Raw genomic sequence first — 17,608 nt, forward strand, 5'->3', positions numbered from 1 at the left:
AGGCAAGCACTTCAGAAGAGCTGGCCAATCGAAATCAGGGTGACCAAAAATAATTTTAAAGTTTAACCAGGCTTGAGGCCCCGAGCCACAGGATTTCCTCTATACAAAACGGAGAGGAAGAAAAAGTCTCAACGGGACATTTCACAGATTGGCAGACTTGACAGCAAAGGCTGTTTTCTTGCTCACACGTGAGCATGGTTCTACAAGACCGCATCTGCAAGCCCCCTTCGGGGCTCGCTCGTCTCGGGCAGAGTGCGAACACCAGGCTAGAGGTGAGCACCCTGGACTCGATGGTCCTTCGCAGGATTAGGGTTTCTTTCCACTTCTGGTTCTCCTACTTCTGAGCACTCACGCCTGGAAACCTCTGCCACTATCATCACACGCCCTCCACGCACAAAACAGTGCGTGGTATATGCCTAAGCAGACAGCCTTGCAATTTCCTCACATACACACAAACAAATGGCTCTGAGCCTATTTTCATGCCCGAGCCTGCAGTTCTGGATTTCACGTCTCCTCCGACACAGGGAAAGGGTAGGGCTTTGCTGGACAAGGAAGCAAGATCGTTTTCTTGGTTGGCATTTGCCTGTGATAATTGTGAGGGAATATTTTAGCCTTAATTTCCAAATACTCCCTTTCTTTGTCATGCATACAACTTTCTCAGCCCGAATACTCAGTGGAAAGAACTTTCCCCTCGGGCCCGGGAATCACGTGGCAGGGCTCAGTGAGGCCTCGCTGGCAGTTCACCCTCGGATCCGGCGGCCCTGCCCACCCCACACCGCCGCGCCTGAGGGCTCAGCTGCGGGGTCCGAAAAAGCACGCACCTCGTCTTCCAGTCCTCTTCCGACTTGGACCTGTTTTTGCGAGCTGCTCTTTGTTTTTCCTCAAGTCGTTTTTTTTCTTCACTGGCTTGATCTAAAATAAGACCATCATTGGAAAGCAGTTACAGTTATTGTCCAAGAAGAGGACGTGGGCACAGTACTAAGCCTGACTTTGCGGAGAAGTGCCACCCCTATGGGTCACTATGACCTCCACGGCACCAGAAGGCAGACGCCGAGGCCGAACACCAAGGCAGAATTCTCACACACACCTTAGTGGGAGGCAGAGCCGGAGTTCAGGACCCGTCGTCTCTCCACAGCCTATGGCCTTATATAATAACACCTGCATTTACCGACGGGAACCTCCTTATTCTTAGAGACAAAAATGATGTCATTAAAATGTTTCAATGAAAATCTGGGCGGAGAAACTGAATAAATGTGAGTTTTTCCAAATTCTTACTGAGACCTCACAGAGCCTCACATTCCCTTCACAAGATATTCATACAACTTTCCAAAATACTGTCGCACTGTCTCAACTGACAATTCAAAGAGAGCCTCAGAGGGTTTAGTTAGAACAAGGCTTCTCGGCATTGGCCCTGCTGACACACTGGACCAGACGACTCTGTGGGGGGCTGTCCTGGGCACCCCCGGACATTTAGCTGCGACCCAAGCCTCCACTCCACCCCACTACGCCAGTAGTAGTTCCCAGATGTGACAACCGAAGTCTCTAGACGTGGCCACATATCCCTGGGGGAGAACTGCCCCTCTTTTGAGGACTCCTGAACTAAAAAAAAGTTAACACTACGAGATTAAGAAAGTGCCAGTTGACCAAGGGGAGGCACAGCTGTTTGATATTTCATTCTCAACTATATAGTCAATTAGAATTGATCTCCAAGTCGATAAAGATTTTTTTTCGACTTCCTCTCTGACAGTGAAGAGATGCTTTGGTTAGAACAGACTGACAGTTGCCGGTGTGTGTAGGGGGGGCAGTGTTGGGAGGCGGGTGTAAAAGGGGAAGGGATGGAGAGGGACAGAGTGGTGCTTACAGAACAGTCACGGAGTGTAAAGTGCAGCACAGGGAACAGTAACACTGTAATAACTGTGGTGTCAGAGGGTACTAGGCTTATCAGGGGATCACTCGGCAAGTTACGTAAATGTCTAATCGCTGTGCTGTACACCTGAAACTAACATAATATTGAATGTTAACTGTAATTAAAAATTTTGAGAAAATAAAAGACACAAAATATATACCTCTGGTTACATACAGTACATTCGAATATCAGGGAGGATCACTGAAGTAATGAACAGGAGCTAAGAAAGCCTCTCTCAGATTTCCAAATTTAAAACACAAGTTACCAAACTGAAATCGAATTTTAATGAAAAATCTCTAAGGGGGCGTGACCCCAAGGGTTGTGGCCGGGTGCAGCCACGGGACCTCCAGCTGCGGCACGTGAGCGCGAGCTGGGGAGACGGACCGCGCAGGGCAGCTGATTCCTGCAGCTGCCACTCGCCTTTCTCATAACAAAAAAAACCAAAATGATTCTGGGAGAGACTAACATGCTTGTACGGCAATGATGCTAACAAGCACCAGGAATAAAACACACCATCCTCCCCGCAAAGTGACCCTTCCCCAGCAGCGCCGTCAGATGCTAGTTACCAATTTCTCCATTTTCCATGGCTCGGATGTCAGGCCGCAACCTGCAGTCTGTTTTAGGAATCACGCTCTCCATTTCCTTGTCTATCTCATTCAACACCATTGCAAAGCTAGTGAAATTGTACATCTGAAAAGGAAGCGAAATGTTCAAATTAAGATATTCCGAGGCATAATGCAAAATGGAAACCCAGAAGGTAGAACAGGTCTGATCTGACAACAAACCCTTCCCTTTTATGGCAATAACTGTAGCCTTTCGCAGACCTTGTATCTAAATGTTTTCACCACCTATGGTATCGGTCTCAAAGAAATCTTGAAGCAGGCCTCACAGAATGAATATACTTGCTCTATCCAGGAGGCTTACACTGAAGAGGCTGCATCATCTTGCATTTAATGAGAGCCAGTATTCTCCTAAGTGACTGCTAAATAAGCCCCGGACGTCCCATCCCAGCACGTCTCCCTGGCCAGGCACCAGAGGAACAGCACATTGGGACTCAGGGTGAGAAGGGAAACTGCACCCAGGAGTGAGCAGAGGGACAGCGGGGGGCATTTCAATGACACCCTAACCTCCTACACCCTGCCAGGACTTTCCTGCCCTCGCAGGGAAAGAGCACCATCAGAGCTGAACGGAAGAGCGAGACGGCCTCCCGCAGCCCAGCCGCACCTGAGCAGAGTTGGGAGGCCGCGGGGCTATCCGCCACAGGAGTGCACTTCCGGGGATAACAAACACACTTTCGGAATCTGGCATCGGCATTTCATCCGACTCCTCAGACGTGCTCACCTGGAAGAACCAACCGAGGAACATCATCAAAATGTTTTAGAAAGAATGTACTTCAAATTGGAAGATCGCCATGTATTTACTGCCCAGCACCAGAATGTCAACTGCCTGGGGGCAGGAGTGTGGGGACTTCCTCACCCCGGGCTCCCACCCTTGGAACACGGTGTAGGGGTCCAAGGAGCCAGAACGACTTAAGTGCTTGAGAGCTTGACGTGTTGTAACATTTAGTGGTATTTGCATTCAAGGTGTTATCATCGTCAGCAATTTCACTAGTGTTTTAATGTTTTAAAAGTGTGTTTAAAAGAATAACTCATCTGAGTATGTATGGAAACATTGTGAGAATTCAAGAAAAAGTTAAATTCTTGGGGCAGTTAACAAAATGATCAATTACCAAAACTAGCAGGGATACTGAAAGCATTTGATAAAAAAAATTAAAAGTGTTAGGCTAAAAAGGAAGCCAACACTGTTTCTGGCAACCACCTTCGCTCCAGAGGCCAGAGCTATACTAGGAGCCCTCTCTGTATTCTTAGTCTTTACATAATAAACCTACGAGGAGATATTATTACCACAGTTTTATAAGACTTTATACAGAACTCAAGCCTTTGGAAGGTTAATACTCCTGATGTCACACAGTTGCCAAGTCTAGAACATTCAATGAATATCCAGTTGAAAACAGCAGCAAGGAGGTGACAACATTGATGCTGATGACCTTCCCAGGCACCTGCCTGGGGCCAGGAACATCGGCAATCTAGGGTAGCTAGATGTGCCCAGGAAGGAGAGAGACGGAGCAAGGGGAGGATGTGGGAGAAGAACTCTCCTCTCCAGGGGGTAAGGCCACTCTTCCACAAAGACTGAGCCGGCGCTTAGGGGGCGTGGGGGAAATTTTGTGGAATTTTTCCCATGTCCTTCGCTGCCCCCACTTCACCTTTACAGAGGGAGGGTGGACAGCACGTGTGTCCGTAAGGGTGCATTTGCCAAGCTGCCTTGTGCTGGCTGGGGCTGCTGCCAGGGACTGTGTCAGGGCTCCCGGGACCCTGGAACATGTTCTTCTATGGCACCACGGGCTCTAACAGCTGCGGGAAGTGTCAGCGCCCCTCCCAGGAAGGAAAAGAGGAAGGGGGACTTGGAGGCGAGGCGGAAAGCAGCCCTGTGCACAGGAGATGACTGGGGTGGGAGGAGCAAGCCAAAGGCCGGAGCAACAGGAAAGCAGCATGCTCTGGTCATGTCGTAAAACTCCTTTCACCTCAGGACCATGGTTACCTCGATTTACAAGGAAGTTGCTCATAAATACGCCTTCTGTTTTCAAGGAATGTTAGGGTTTCTTAAACTTTCACACGCAGAATTGCCAGCAGAGACCCTGGGACTGAGATTCAGGTGGTCTGAAGTGAGGCTAGAAGCCTGCGTGCTCTCAGGTGAGGCTCGGGTCGCCAGTGCACAGACATGCTTTGAGCGGAAAGGACTTTAGTCATTTTTACTAACCAGATACTGTTCAGAACCTTCTACATTTATCAACTCATTTGCCAAGCAGGTCCTATTACTGTTCCCATTTTACACACGGAGGCACAGGAGCAAGAGGAGGTACTGCTCATAAATGCGGACAGTGCTCGGACCCGAGCTTGTGCCCTGAAGCACGGCGCTGGCCCCAGGAAGCAATCGGTCCTTGAACATCTCCTGTCCCAACAGGCGCAGTCTTGCTGGGGCTCTCAGCTCTCTTGCCTGGGGGGAAGGGCAGGAGTCTGCGGAAACTCAGAGCCTTCTCAGGCCCTGCGACAGGAAGCTCCGGGCCTCGCCCGTGGGAAATCCTGTTGGACGTTACCTGTCCTACAGAAACAAAGTTTATAACAGGACAGCCGTCCTGGGGTGATGCCCTTAATGTTTCAACTCCAGTGATTTAGAGGCATGGGAGAGGGCAACCAAAATGCTAATTAGCATGGAAATGTAGGAGGTAATATTTAATGTTTTAAAATATTCAATGGATCTCAATTTCTAACACCCATAGACAGAAAGAAAAAGAAGAAAACGTCTCACTGAGATGGACTCCAACTTCCCGATGCGAATGCGATCCAAGCCCTGCGGCGCCTGCAGACAGTTACAGAAGGCCCACCTCTGTGCGGACCATCAGAAATTCACTGCTAAGGCAGATGAATTGTTCATGAAAAAGACTTAAAGATGTATGCCAATTATACCTCAATAAAAAAAAACTCATGGAGAAAAATTACATGGATTAGCAAAAAAGAAAAAAAGGTCAACTTGTGACCCAGGAACAGGCCACCTGCAAAGGGATGAGCACAGGATAGAGACCTCAGGGGCCCCTCTGATGCCACCTGACGGACGTTCACCTGTTTGCTGTTCTTCTTCTCTTCAGGAGTTTTCTTGTCGTTTTTTCTGAAAGTGTCGAAAGTGGCGGGGTCAACACTGTATAAACACTCAGTCCACTTCCCGTACAGGGCACAGAGCTTCTTTTTGCTGTTAAGAGAAACTGATGCTTAGCCAACAAGTAAACCCGTATTTTGCTATAATGAATATTATTATAAAGAGGCTTATGAGTCAGAGTCTTTAGAGAAATGGGTATTTCCTTGGAGAAGATTTTCCAACTTATTGAAATGCCTGTTTCCTAGGTTATAGCGGATTTTAATACTGACATTTTACTTATAAATAAATGAATGTTAACTTATACTAATCACCATTTAAAATAAACACTTTACCTTTTATCTTGAATGTAGCCTTCAACTTTGTGTAATTCCTTACCAAAAAGGCCACATGGCTTGAAATTCAACACACATTTGTCCCCAGTCCTAAGAAGGAGATACGAAGCTCAGATTACCATCCACTACGGAAGCAGCAGTCAAGAATGATGATTATGACAACCTTTCTAGCAGCATTTAGCTACTGGGCCCACAATAAAAAAAGTAAGCAAAGTTCATGAACAGTAAGTGACTTGTTGCTATGGAACGAGGTCTCCCCACAGGCATATGTTGAAGCCCTAACCCCCAATGTGATGGTGTCTGGGGGGTTAGTAGGTCATGAGGTGGAGCCCTTAGGAGTAAGATCAGTGCCCTTAAAGGAAGAGACGCAAAAGGTGACCTCCCCCACTCTCTGCCATGTGACGATACAAGGAAGGCAGCCATCTGCACATCAGATGCCAAATCTGCTGCCCCAGTGACCTAGGACTTCCCGGCCTCCACGACTGTGAGAGATCAACGCCCACTGTTTAATTCCGCTGTGATATTCTGTTGTTGCAGCCCAGGCTGACCAAGACATGTGCCTGAAGTCACAAAGTAGGTTTTAAACCCAACTCTGTTTAACTTTTATGTTCCTCCTACCCCACTCCTGCTCTGGGGATAATACAAACTAAACAATATCAGCAAAATGAGCTGAGGTTGGAATTAAGATTCACAGAGGTTAGGGAAGCTCAGCATTCACCTAGTCTTCACTACTCAGAAACTTTAATAAACTCTGTTCATGAAATGAATGGGCTTCTATTCATTTAATAGTTATACGGCCTGTTCTGAATTTATCTAGAGGAGCTTTTTTTTTCAATGAAGTCCACTGATATTGGATGATGACAATCAAAACGAGAGATGACTACCCAGAAGTGTCTTACTTGTGGTTTGTGATTTCCACATTGCCGTACTGCTCAATCCAGAGTTTGCCCACAATGATGTTATGTACGCAGCAAGTAGGGTTGGTCCATGTGTATGCTTCACTGTGTCTACAAAACAAAAATAAAACCAACACCCAGGAAAATAAGCAAAAAGTGTTATTTGTTTAAAAGAGCAGTTTGTCTCAAATGCCACGGACCGACGATAACGAATCAGAGCACGAGAGACAGCTCGGGTCTGCTGGGGTTACTCACAGTAAAACAGGTGCCGTTTGACTACTTTCACTGCTCCTTAACAGGATGCAAAAGCTTAAGGAAAGACACTAGACTTCCACCAAACTCCAAATGAACTATGTGTACAGTCATCTAAGGCATTCAACAGTCAGGCGAAAATGTATTTAAAAAATAAAACTAGAGGTAGGAAATAAAAATGAAAGCCTATGACCATACATTGATGTTTCTCTCCCTCTCTCCTTCCCCTCTAAAGATAAATAAATAAAATCTTAAAACAAAAAATGAAAGCCTATGATTTAGCGCTTTCCAGAGACAGCGCCCTCCAGCTCATCAAAGGGAAAAACTGGTACATATGAATAAGCTCCGATTTCACACATGTCCAGGATGTCATGTAAGTAGGATGACACAGTAACCTTCTGAGATTGGCTATTTCCATTTGTACGATGCATTTTAAACTCTATGTATCAGTAACTTCATCTTTCTTATTTCTGTGTAGTATTCCACTGTTTGGCTTAACCATTCACTCATCAAAGGACATGTGGGTTGATTTCAGTTTTTGGTGACTACAAATAACAATACTATAAACATCTGTGTACAGGTTCTTATGAGAATATAAGTTTTCATATCTCTAGAGTAAACACCTATGAGTGGAACTGGTGAGCCTGTGGTAGACACAAGGCTAACTTTGTAATACCTGCTCTCCAGTGGGGCTCAATCGTTTTGTATCCCACCCACCAACAATGTATGAACTGTTCAGTTGCTCTGCATCCTTGCCAACATTTTATATTGTCGTTTTTTAAAAATTGCTTTGATTTTAGCCATTCTATCAAGTGTATCTCCTTGTGAGCTCTTGTGTTTCTCTAACGATCCATTCTGTTGAGTACCCTGTCATACACTTATCTGTCATCTATGCATCTTTTTTGGTGAACTATCTGCTCACATCTTTCTCTCGAGTTTTCTTCTTGACTTTGAGAGTTCTTTATTCTGTTTAAAAGTCTTTTGTTAGATACACGATACACAAATAATTTTTGCCCATCTGTCGTTTGTCTCTTCATTCTTTGAACAGTGTCTTTTACAGAGCAAGTTTTTCATTCTGATAAAATCTAATTTACCAATTTTGTCTTTTCTGGACTGTGTTTGGTATCATATCTGTAAGACGTTTTTGCCAAATGTAAGGTCATAAAAATTTTCTTCTATGTTTTCTCCCAAAGCTTTACAGTTGTGCATTTTATTTCAACTTATGCTCTATTTTGAGTTGCTTTTTATAGAAGGTATGGAATATACGTTGAGATTCATTTTCTAACATATGGATGCCCAACTGTTCCCAACCCATTTATGGAAAGGACTTGAATTGCTTTTGAATTGCTTCCCTGAATTGCTTTTGCGCCGTTGTTAAGAATCAACTGGCCATATTTCTGTGGCTAATTTCTAGACTCTCTTCACTGTTCCAGGGATATACGAGTTTCTCCATTTTGCCAGTGTCTCACTGTCTTTATCGCAATGGCTTTAAGTCAAGTCCCAAAATCGGGAAGTAGGAATCTGTCAGTTCTATTCTTTTTAGAACTGTTTCAACTTCTTTTTCATTTGCCTTTCCATATAAATTTTAAAATCAACATTTCCATATCTAAAAAAAAATCATCCCAGGACTTTTATTTGGATTGTGTTAATAAAGACTGCTTATAAATCAATTATGGGAGAACTAACATTTTAACTATGTACACTGAGGCTTCCCAATATATTGAGACACAGTATGTCTCTCCATTACTCAGATTCTGCTACTGTGCCTGTTCTAGGTAGTGCATTTGTCACTCCATTTTTCAATACTAAAATTTCCAGAAATATTTTGTTTTAATGTATTTTATTGATTATACCATTACAGCTGTTCTATTCCCCCCCTTCATTCCCCTCCACCCTGCACACCCCTCTCCCACCCTTCCCCCCCTTTAGTTTATGTCCACGTGTCTCAAGTTCTTTAGATTCTGTATTACCCCTACTATTCTTGCCCTCCCCCATCTATTTTCTACCTACCGTCTATGCTATTTTCTGTACCTTCTCCCCCCTTCTCCTCCTCCCACTCCCCTGTTGCTAACCCTCCATGTGTTCATTCATTTCTATGGTTCCACTCCTGATCTAGCTGTCCTCTTGGTTTGCTTTTGTTTTAGGTGTGGTTGTTAATAACTAAGAGTTTGCTGTCCTTTCACTGTTCATATTTTTTATCTTCTTTTTCTTATAAAAGTCCCTTTAGCATTTCATATAATAAGGGCTTGGTGATGATGAACTCCTTGAACTTGACCTTATCTGAGAAGCACTTTATCTGCCCTTCCATTCTAAATGAAAGTTTTGCTGGATAAAGCAATCTTGGCTGTAGGTCTTTGGATTTCATGACTTGGAATACTTCTTTCCAGCCCCTTCTTGTCTGTAAGGTCTCTTTTGAGAAATCAGCTGACAGTCTGATGGAAACTCCTTTGTAGGTGACTGTCCCCTTATCTCTTGCTGCTTCTAGGGTTCTCTCCTTCATTTTAATCTTGGCTAATGTAATTATGATGTGCCTTGGTGTGTTCCTTCTTGGGTCCAACTTCTTTGGGACTCTCTGAGCTTCCTGGATTTCCTGGAAGTCTATTTCCTTTGCCAGACTGGGGAAGTTCTCCTTTATTATTTGTTCAAATAAGTTTTCCACTCGTGGCTGTTTCTTTCCCCCTTCTGGTACCCCTATAATCCGGATGTTGGAACGTTTAAAGATGTCCTGGAGGTTCCTAAGCCTCTCCTCATTTTTTTGAATTCTCATTTCTTCATTCCTTTCTGGTGGGATGTTTCGTTCTTCCTTCTGGTCCACTCCATTGATTTGAGTCCCAGTTTCCTTTCCATCACTATTGGTTTCCTGTGCATTTCCCTTCATTTCACTTAGTTTAGCCTTCATATGTTCCTCTAATTTGTGACTATAATCAACCAGTTCTGTGAGCATCCTGATCACCAATGTTTTGAACTGTGCATCTGAGAGGTTTGCTATTTCCTGGTCACTTAGAGTTATTGGCTCTGGGGCTTTGAGTTCTTCTTGAGCCATATTTTGGACTGTTCGTGCCTGTTACGTATGAGGAGCAGAGCCCTAGGTGTTCACCAGGGCAGGGCAACTCAGTCCCTGGCTTGTGACGCTGTATGTGGGGGCGGGGTCAAAGGAAATCAATGGCGGTCTCCTCTGCCTCCTCCTGCCACGAGGGCCCCGCGGTCTGTCTCACTGCTTTGCTGGTTGATCAGCGCGCGAGAATGTGCAACCGCCATCAGCCTGCCCTGCACCCTCACTGGGTTCGCCTCTGGGGTCTGCGAGGTTCGCCGCTGGGGCCTGCGGGGTTCCGTCTCACTGTTCACACCTCTGCTGGTTTATCCGCGCGAATGTGTGACCACGCTCAGCCTGCCCTGCACCTTCACTGGGTCCGTGATTCTTCCCCAGCTGCCTGTGCAACTGGGTCGCCTGGGTCACCTGGGTCGCCTGGGTGGGGGGATCCTTCCTGCCCGACCCTGCTCCGCTGCTGGCTCTGCCCCTCTTACTGGTCCCGGTTGAACGGTTCGTTGTAGTCGGACTTCCGTATAATTCAATTTTCTGTTCTTTGGCTCTGTCTTTGTTCTCCAAACCTTTGTTGTATTCAAACTTGGTTGTGGGAGAAGGCACAGTGTTTCCACCTACGCCTCCATCTTGGTGGAAGTTCCAGAAATATGTCCACTCTCCTATTCATTTGAGGAGTCTTCATCTTTATTTCCTGAGACACAATTATAGTAGCTGCTTTAAAGTCTTTGATACAAATTTCAGTATCTGAGTACCGTGGGGTGAGAGTCTGTTGACTGTTTTCCCACTGTGAGTTGTTGACATTTGCTGGCTCCCTTGCATGATGAGTAATTTTGGACAGCACTCCGAACGTGCGAATATTATGATACTCTGGGTCCTCCTAAAATCTCTGGGAGAACATTGAGTTATGTTTTAGTAGGCAACTGCTATAGTTTCAGAGCGTAAGTCCCGACCCACTTTCTGTGGCCTCTGAGTCTAGTGTTGGCTGACGTTTCCAAGACTTTTAGTGCTCTTCAGCTCCGCCCCTCAACGGTCGTTTGGGGACCCAACCTTGGTCCGCACAGTAGCTCAGATTGCAAGGCCATGGTGTCCCACTTCAGATCGTTCCAGTGCCTGGGCACGAGGATGATCTCACGAACCCCAACACAGCTTCGTGGGATCCCTTTCTTGAGCTCGCTACGCTCTGTAACCTTCCCCACACTCTCGGGTACCCGAGGGTCCAGCCTCGGGCCTCGGGCTACAAAATGGGGTTTTAGCCCCTCTGCACTGTCCTGCACTTTCCACAGCTGGGTCTTCCTCTGGGGCAGAGGTGAGAAAAAAGAGAGAGGATTCTCCTCTCACTCCCTGAACCGCAAAGTCCCTTCACCCAGTTCCTCCCACCAAGGAGAAAGACTTTTCCCAGCGTCAGGCCCTTGTGTGTGGGCTGCCGCTGCTGCCGCTGCAGGAACATGCCCGGGGCCCTGGAGTGTGCTTCGGGGCCAGGCAGGGAGGGAAGAAGAAGAAGGATTTCCCCATTCTCTACACTCTAGGCCTTCGAACCAGAAAGAGAGAGGGTTTCTCTTAGAACTTTTTCTGCCTGCCTCTACTGCCCACCCGAGGGGTTTGGGCTCCTCTGACTCCAAGCCAGGAGATGTGGGGTGGGGTGGGGATGCAACCTAGACACTCACTGCCACACTGGCCTGGGGTTTTTATTTCTCTCCCCAATGGAACTGCTGTCATTTACTTGTCAGAGTCCTCAGACGGCTGCTTTATGTCTTCTGCCCAGGTCTTCAGTAACGAGCAGGAGAGACAGGCTAAAGTGGGCTCAGTGTAGCTTACCGAGAACTGAAACTACCTTTGAAATTCAAAGCTAATCTCCTTTCCCTGTTGGAAAGAAGAGAACTTCCAACTCACCTAACGTCTAAGACATGCTATACAATTGTTATTTCAGTAATTCACAAAGTGAATTCCCTTTGAAAGACGGTTACACAAAACGTTATTGCCATTGATACACAGAAAGTTTGTTTCGTAACAGCTTCCATGAAGTGATCAACTCCATCCATCTTAAAAGAGATCCAAACATCACAGGCAAACGTCAAGTTAAACCTAAAACGTACTCAGAATGATTAACAAGGGCTGTCTCCATGTTCCCTAAATTCTTTCACATGCAGGTAGGTAACTGATGCTTCCTAAGAGCTATTTCTTTATCTTTAAGCTTTTGAACAAGATCAGCTCTGGGTGTAAATACATTTACTCACGTGTACGTGTGTATATAAAAGGCTCGATTCCAACTTACTCGAGCAGCTCCAAGGTGATGGTGCCTTTGGGTTCTGCTTCTACACTCTTCCCCCAGAATTTCAGTTTGGGATAGATGGAGCCATGAAAGATGAAGTCATTGTTTAATCCTTCGGCATGAAACGCACTAATGGGTGGGTGATGGCTGACCTGCTCTGAGATGAGTCTGAAACCAAGGTCTTCTCTAAAGATTTAAAAACAAAACCAAAAAACAACGTTGTAACTAATTCCTGCCACGGAATGTGTACCTTATTGTTATTTCAGTTGAACAGTATTAAACAGGTTTGACAAAGTAAACAACTTAATGTATTAGAAACTACATATGCAACCCAACCTACTAAATCCAATGTTATTATAATGCTGTTTAAACATATTAAAACAAAGAACACTCACATGAATTTGGGTGGGTTGCACAAATTAATAATATCAGCCATGTAAACTTAAAACATCATTTCCATTTTTATTAAGAGAGAGGAATCTAGCATGCCCACTTCCAAATATCCAGGGGATACACGAGATCAAAATTGCACAAAGAAGGGCAATATTCAGAAAAATGAATTCCCTAATTGTGTGTAAAGGAGAAACAGGCTACAGCTGGCAGACAGAACTACAGATATGGATGCATTCATGGCCTTTATGCCAACAGAATAAATTTATACTAATATATTTTACATAATTATAAAAAAATCATGGCTTATGATATACATAAGGACAGGACGACAATCCTACATAATCAGGAATAATGATATTTTCATAATTACTTTTTATACTGGTACATTTTACAATTACTTTAATATTTTTGACATAGTCTCTAAAATAATAAGTAGTGTAGAAACAAACATTAAAATTGTTAATTTGCTCCAGTCACACAAAACTGTTGTTGACGATGCTCAAAATACATTATTTTTCTCTTTCATTTTAAAAGGTATATAAAGCATACAAATTCAACTACTCATCTGCAATAGTGTGAAAGATCTCACCGGACTAACTCGTACGTCTCGCCCAGAAGCGGGTTGAAAGGCTTCCCCGTGCGTTCCCACTGGGAAGCGACCGCGGACACGGCAAACGCAGCCACACACTGTGGGGCAGAGCAGGAGCAGAAGTGAGAAGGAGCCTCGCTCCCCCCCTTTCAGGAACTGACATTCCTCATAAGATGGTACTTTATAAAATCATTCTGAGGGGTTTCATGACTGAATTTTTCTGTGGCTCCAGCAATGTGGATGTTCAGAATGAAGGGTTACTCGGAGCTCCCTCCTGGAGAGTCACTTCCAACTGTGCTTTCAGAACACCCTGAAGGTGGACTCCCTCAAGGCTGTTTAAAGAAGTTTCAAACCCCAAATTACTTTTAATTCCTTCAAAATTTCTAAACAGTACAATACTTTTGGGATAGGAGAGAAAAGATAAAAGTTGGAAAAAGCTGACTTGTATCAAATGAAGAACAGAAATCCCATTTAGAACGCTCTTGCTCTGTGTGAAGCAGAACAATGTATCTGCTATCCTCTCCTGTATCTAGTCCACCCCCACACACCGCATAAACATCTTCTGTTCAAAAGGAAATTAAAAAGTGCAATTCTGTGCTGCCTTGTGTCTTAACCTACAACAGTGCATGCATGTTTATATACACATAAGCGCACGTGTGCCTATTTGTGTGTGCGTGTATGTGCATTCATTTGTTCTTGGGAACACTGAGAAAGTCTGACAGGAGAAAGGATGGATTTTTTCACAACGCAATGCTACTTTCTAAAATGAAGACTCAGAAATAGCTTACCAACACCCAGGCTTGGCTACGGACCACCTCTGCTTTGCCTGCAGTTCTCTCCAACCTTCCACTTCAGTGGGATTCTGACTCCAGGACGGTGAGTGGAGGAACACAGAGGACACTCCAGATGTGCCAACTATGTTTTAATAATGTTCCCCAACCTCATGTATTGGACTTAACACCAATTCTGTCAGTGTGTTTGAGGCGGAACACTAGGAGGGCGGGAGTGGTAGAGAAGTCTCTAAGACTTAAGCCTTTTCTGGTGCTTGCCTTACACGTACCTGCATCCTTTCCACAGGATCAGAAAGTGAACTGGCCTTGTGGATGAGGTACGTATGCTCCATGTATTCAGTGAGACGCTGTAGGAAGCTCAAAGGCTCATTAAATATGACGGGCATCGTAATCTTGGATAGTTCCTATTTGACAAAAAGAAAATACTTATGTCCTATGTACACAGCAAATTTAACTGCTGCTATTTTTACATAACACACTCCTGGAAAGAAAGTAATGGCAAATAGCAACTTGTTAAATTTAACAGACACGAAATTTTACAAATCTTTTCAGAGCACCTAACAGTATGGAACATAATGTTCTAGGCCTTGAAGGAACCACAAAGATGACCAAGGGGCTCACAGCCTAATCATGAACACGAGATGATGACCATTAATAAGACTGCTTTAGCTCAGAATTAGGAAATGGGCTATAAAAGTGAAACACACACACACAAAACAAAGATCCCTGATCAACACAGAAGCAAAAAAACCCTCAACAAAATGTCAGCAAACTGGATCCATCAGTGCATTGAAAGGCTCATGTGCCGGGATCAAGTGGGGTTTACCCCAGGGACGCAGGGATAGCTCGACACCTGCAAATCAATCCGTGTGGCACACCACATGGACATAATGCAGAATTAAAATAGTGTGATTGCCTAAGCAGACACGAAAAAGCATCTGACAAAATTCAACATAATTTCCTAATAAAAACTTTTAAAAATCAAGCATAGAATGAATGCACCTTAACATAATAAAAGCCATATACAACAAGCCCACAGTTAGCATTATACTCAATGATGACAAGCTGAAAGTCCTTCCCCTAAGATCAGAAACAAAACAAAGTTGTCCACTCCCACCACTTTTAGTCACAGTAATACTGAAAGTGCTAGTCAGAATAACTAGGTATGAAAAGAAATCAAATATATCCAAATTGGAAAGGAAAAAATAAAACTCACTGTTTGCAGATGATATGACATATATAAACAGGGAAATCTATAGACTCCATAAAAAACACTCAGAATAAACAAATTTAGTAAAGTTGCAAAGTATAAAAATCAATATGCAAAGATCTGTTGCATCTCTACACATAAATAACAAACTACCAAAAGTGAAATAAAGAAAACAATCTGGATGACAATAGTGTCAAAAGTGAAATACTCATGAATAAATTTACCCAAGGAGGTGAAAGATCTAAGCACTGAAAACTGTAAGACAATAATAAAAGAAATTGCAGAAAACACACATATGTTTGTGGAAATATTTGGAAGATATTCTGTGCTCATGGATTGGAAAAGTTAATATTGTTAAAATGTCCACACTAGGCAAAGTGATTTACAGATACAATGCAACCCCTATTTAAATTTTAATTTATCACATAAAGGGGAAAAACAACACTAAAATTTCGTATGGAACCACAAAAGATCCCAAATGGCCAAAGCAATTGAGGAGAAGGAACAAAGCTGAAGGTTTTCACATTTCCTAATTTCAGACTGTATTACAAAGCAACAGTAATCAAAGCAGTGTGATATTGGCATAAAAAGAGATACATGGATGAGTGGGATAGAATAGAGAGCACAGAAATAAATCCGTGGATATATGGACAGTTCGTTTTGGACAAAAAAGCCAAGGACACGCAATGGGGAAAGAACAGTCTCTTTGACAAATGGCACTGAAAAAACTGGATGGACACATGCAGAAGAATGAGACTGTACCCCTATTTTATACCACACACAAAAATCAATTCAAAATGGATTTAAAGACTTCAACATATAACTGAAACTATAAAACTCCAAGAAGAAAACATATCAGTCTTACTGATAACGATTTCAGCTTCAGACCAAAAATGAAGGGACTTCCGCCAAGATGGAGGCATAGGTAGAAACACTGTGCCTTCTCCCACAACCAAGTTTGAATACAACAAAGGTTTGGAGAACAAAGACACAGCCAAAGGACAGAAAATTGAATTATACGGAAGTCCGACTACATCTAACCGTTCAACGGGGACGGTAAGAGGGGCGGAGCCAGCAGTGAGCAGGGTCGGGCAGGACAGGGCCCCCGACCCAGGCGCGCAGGCAGACGGGAACCAGTTGGGGTGCGGGGCAGACTGACCGTGGGCGCACATTCGTGCACAGTGAGACGGACCACGCAGGCCCCAGGGTGCGAGGGCTGACGGCGGTGGCACACTCGCGTGCAGTGGGATGAAACGTGTGGGCCCGGTGACGGCAGCAGCTGCGGCACCGGTGAGGGCCTCGGCGGCAGGTGGCAGACGGCAGACAGAACACCATAGTCCCTCTTTGACCCCGCCCCCACATACAGCGTCACAACCCAGCAACTTAGTTGCCCTGCGCTAGTGAACACCTTAGGGCTCCGATCCTGCTACGGAACAGGCACAAACAGCCCAAAAGATGGTGCAAGAAGAACTCAAAGCCCAGAGCCCATAACTCTCAGCGACCGAGAAATTGCCAGCCTCTCAGAAGCACAATTCGAGACACTGTTTATCAGGATGCTCACAGAACTGGTTGATTATAGTCACAAATTAGAGGAACATATGAAAGCTAAACTAATTGAAATGAAGGGAGATGTCCAGGAAACCAATAGTGATGGAAAGGAAACTGGGACTCAAATCAATGGAGTGGACCAGAAGGAAGAACGAAACATCCAACCAGAAAGGAATGAAGAAATGAGAATTCAAAAAAATGAGGAGAGGCTTAGGAACCTCCAAGACATCTTTAAATGTTCCAACATCTGGATTATAGGGGTACCAGAAGGGGGAAAGAAACAGCCACGAGTGGAAAACCTATTTGAACAAATAATAAAGGAGAACTTCCCCAGTCTGGCAAAGGAAATAGACTTCCAGGAAGCTCAGAGAGTCCCAAAGAAGTTGGACCCAAGAAGGAACACACCAAGGCACATCATCATTACATTAGCCAAGATTAAATGAAGGAGAGAACCCTAGAAGCAGCAAGAGATAAGGGGACAGTCACCTACAAAGGAGTTTCCATCAGACTGTCAGCTGATTTCTCAAAAGAGACCTTACAGACAAGAAGGGGCTGGAAAGAAGTATTCCAAGTCATGAAATCCAAAGACCTACAGCCAAGATTGCTTTATCCAGCAAAACTTTCATTTAGAATGGAAGGGCAGATAAAGTGCTTCTCAGATAAGGTCA

The 17,608-nt window shown here is 44.4% G+C and overlaps 1 protein-coding gene and 1 non-coding gene across 7 annotated transcripts in view; one reads left to right on the top strand and one right to left on the bottom strand.

The window, feature by feature from the left end:
• The window catches only part of OSBPL1A (oxysterol binding protein like 1A), a 213,414-nt gene that overhangs the window by 1,953 nt on the left and 193,853 nt on the right, over nucleotides 1-17,608 (bottom strand). For all 6 annotated transcript variants that reach the window (XM_037032020.1, XM_037032009.1, XM_037032029.1 and 3 more), the window contains 9 exons: nucleotides 14,452-14,586; nucleotides 13,392-13,489; nucleotides 12,413-12,595; nucleotides 6,849-6,956; nucleotides 5,950-6,039; nucleotides 5,584-5,710; nucleotides 3,131-3,247; nucleotides 2,473-2,596; nucleotides 822-912 (listed from right to left, as the gene is read on the bottom strand). In XM_037032020.1, the coding sequence (XP_036887915.1) occupies nucleotides 822-912; nucleotides 2,473-2,596; nucleotides 3,131-3,247; nucleotides 5,584-5,710; nucleotides 5,950-6,039; nucleotides 6,849-6,956; nucleotides 12,413-12,595; nucleotides 13,392-13,489; nucleotides 14,452-14,586 (1,073 nt within the window). The remainder of the gene's footprint in view (nucleotides 1-821; nucleotides 913-2,472; nucleotides 2,597-3,130; nucleotides 3,248-5,583; nucleotides 5,711-5,949; nucleotides 6,040-6,848; nucleotides 6,957-12,412; nucleotides 12,596-13,391; nucleotides 13,490-14,451; nucleotides 14,587-17,608) is intronic.
• Nucleotides 2,209-2,339, top strand: LOC118980523 (small nucleolar RNA SNORA44). Its single transcript, XR_005065115.1, has one exon. It is a non-coding gene; the product is annotated as a small nucleolar RNA SNORA44 (small nucleolar RNA).

This window comes from Sturnira hondurensis, unplaced genomic scaffold (genome assembly GCF_014824575.4).
Source record: "Sturnira hondurensis isolate 20B ecotype Veracruz unplaced genomic scaffold, ASM1482457v3 Scaffold0001872, whole genome shotgun sequence".
Classification (NCBI taxonomy): Eukaryota; Metazoa; Chordata; class Mammalia; order Chiroptera; family Phyllostomidae; genus Sturnira; species Sturnira hondurensis.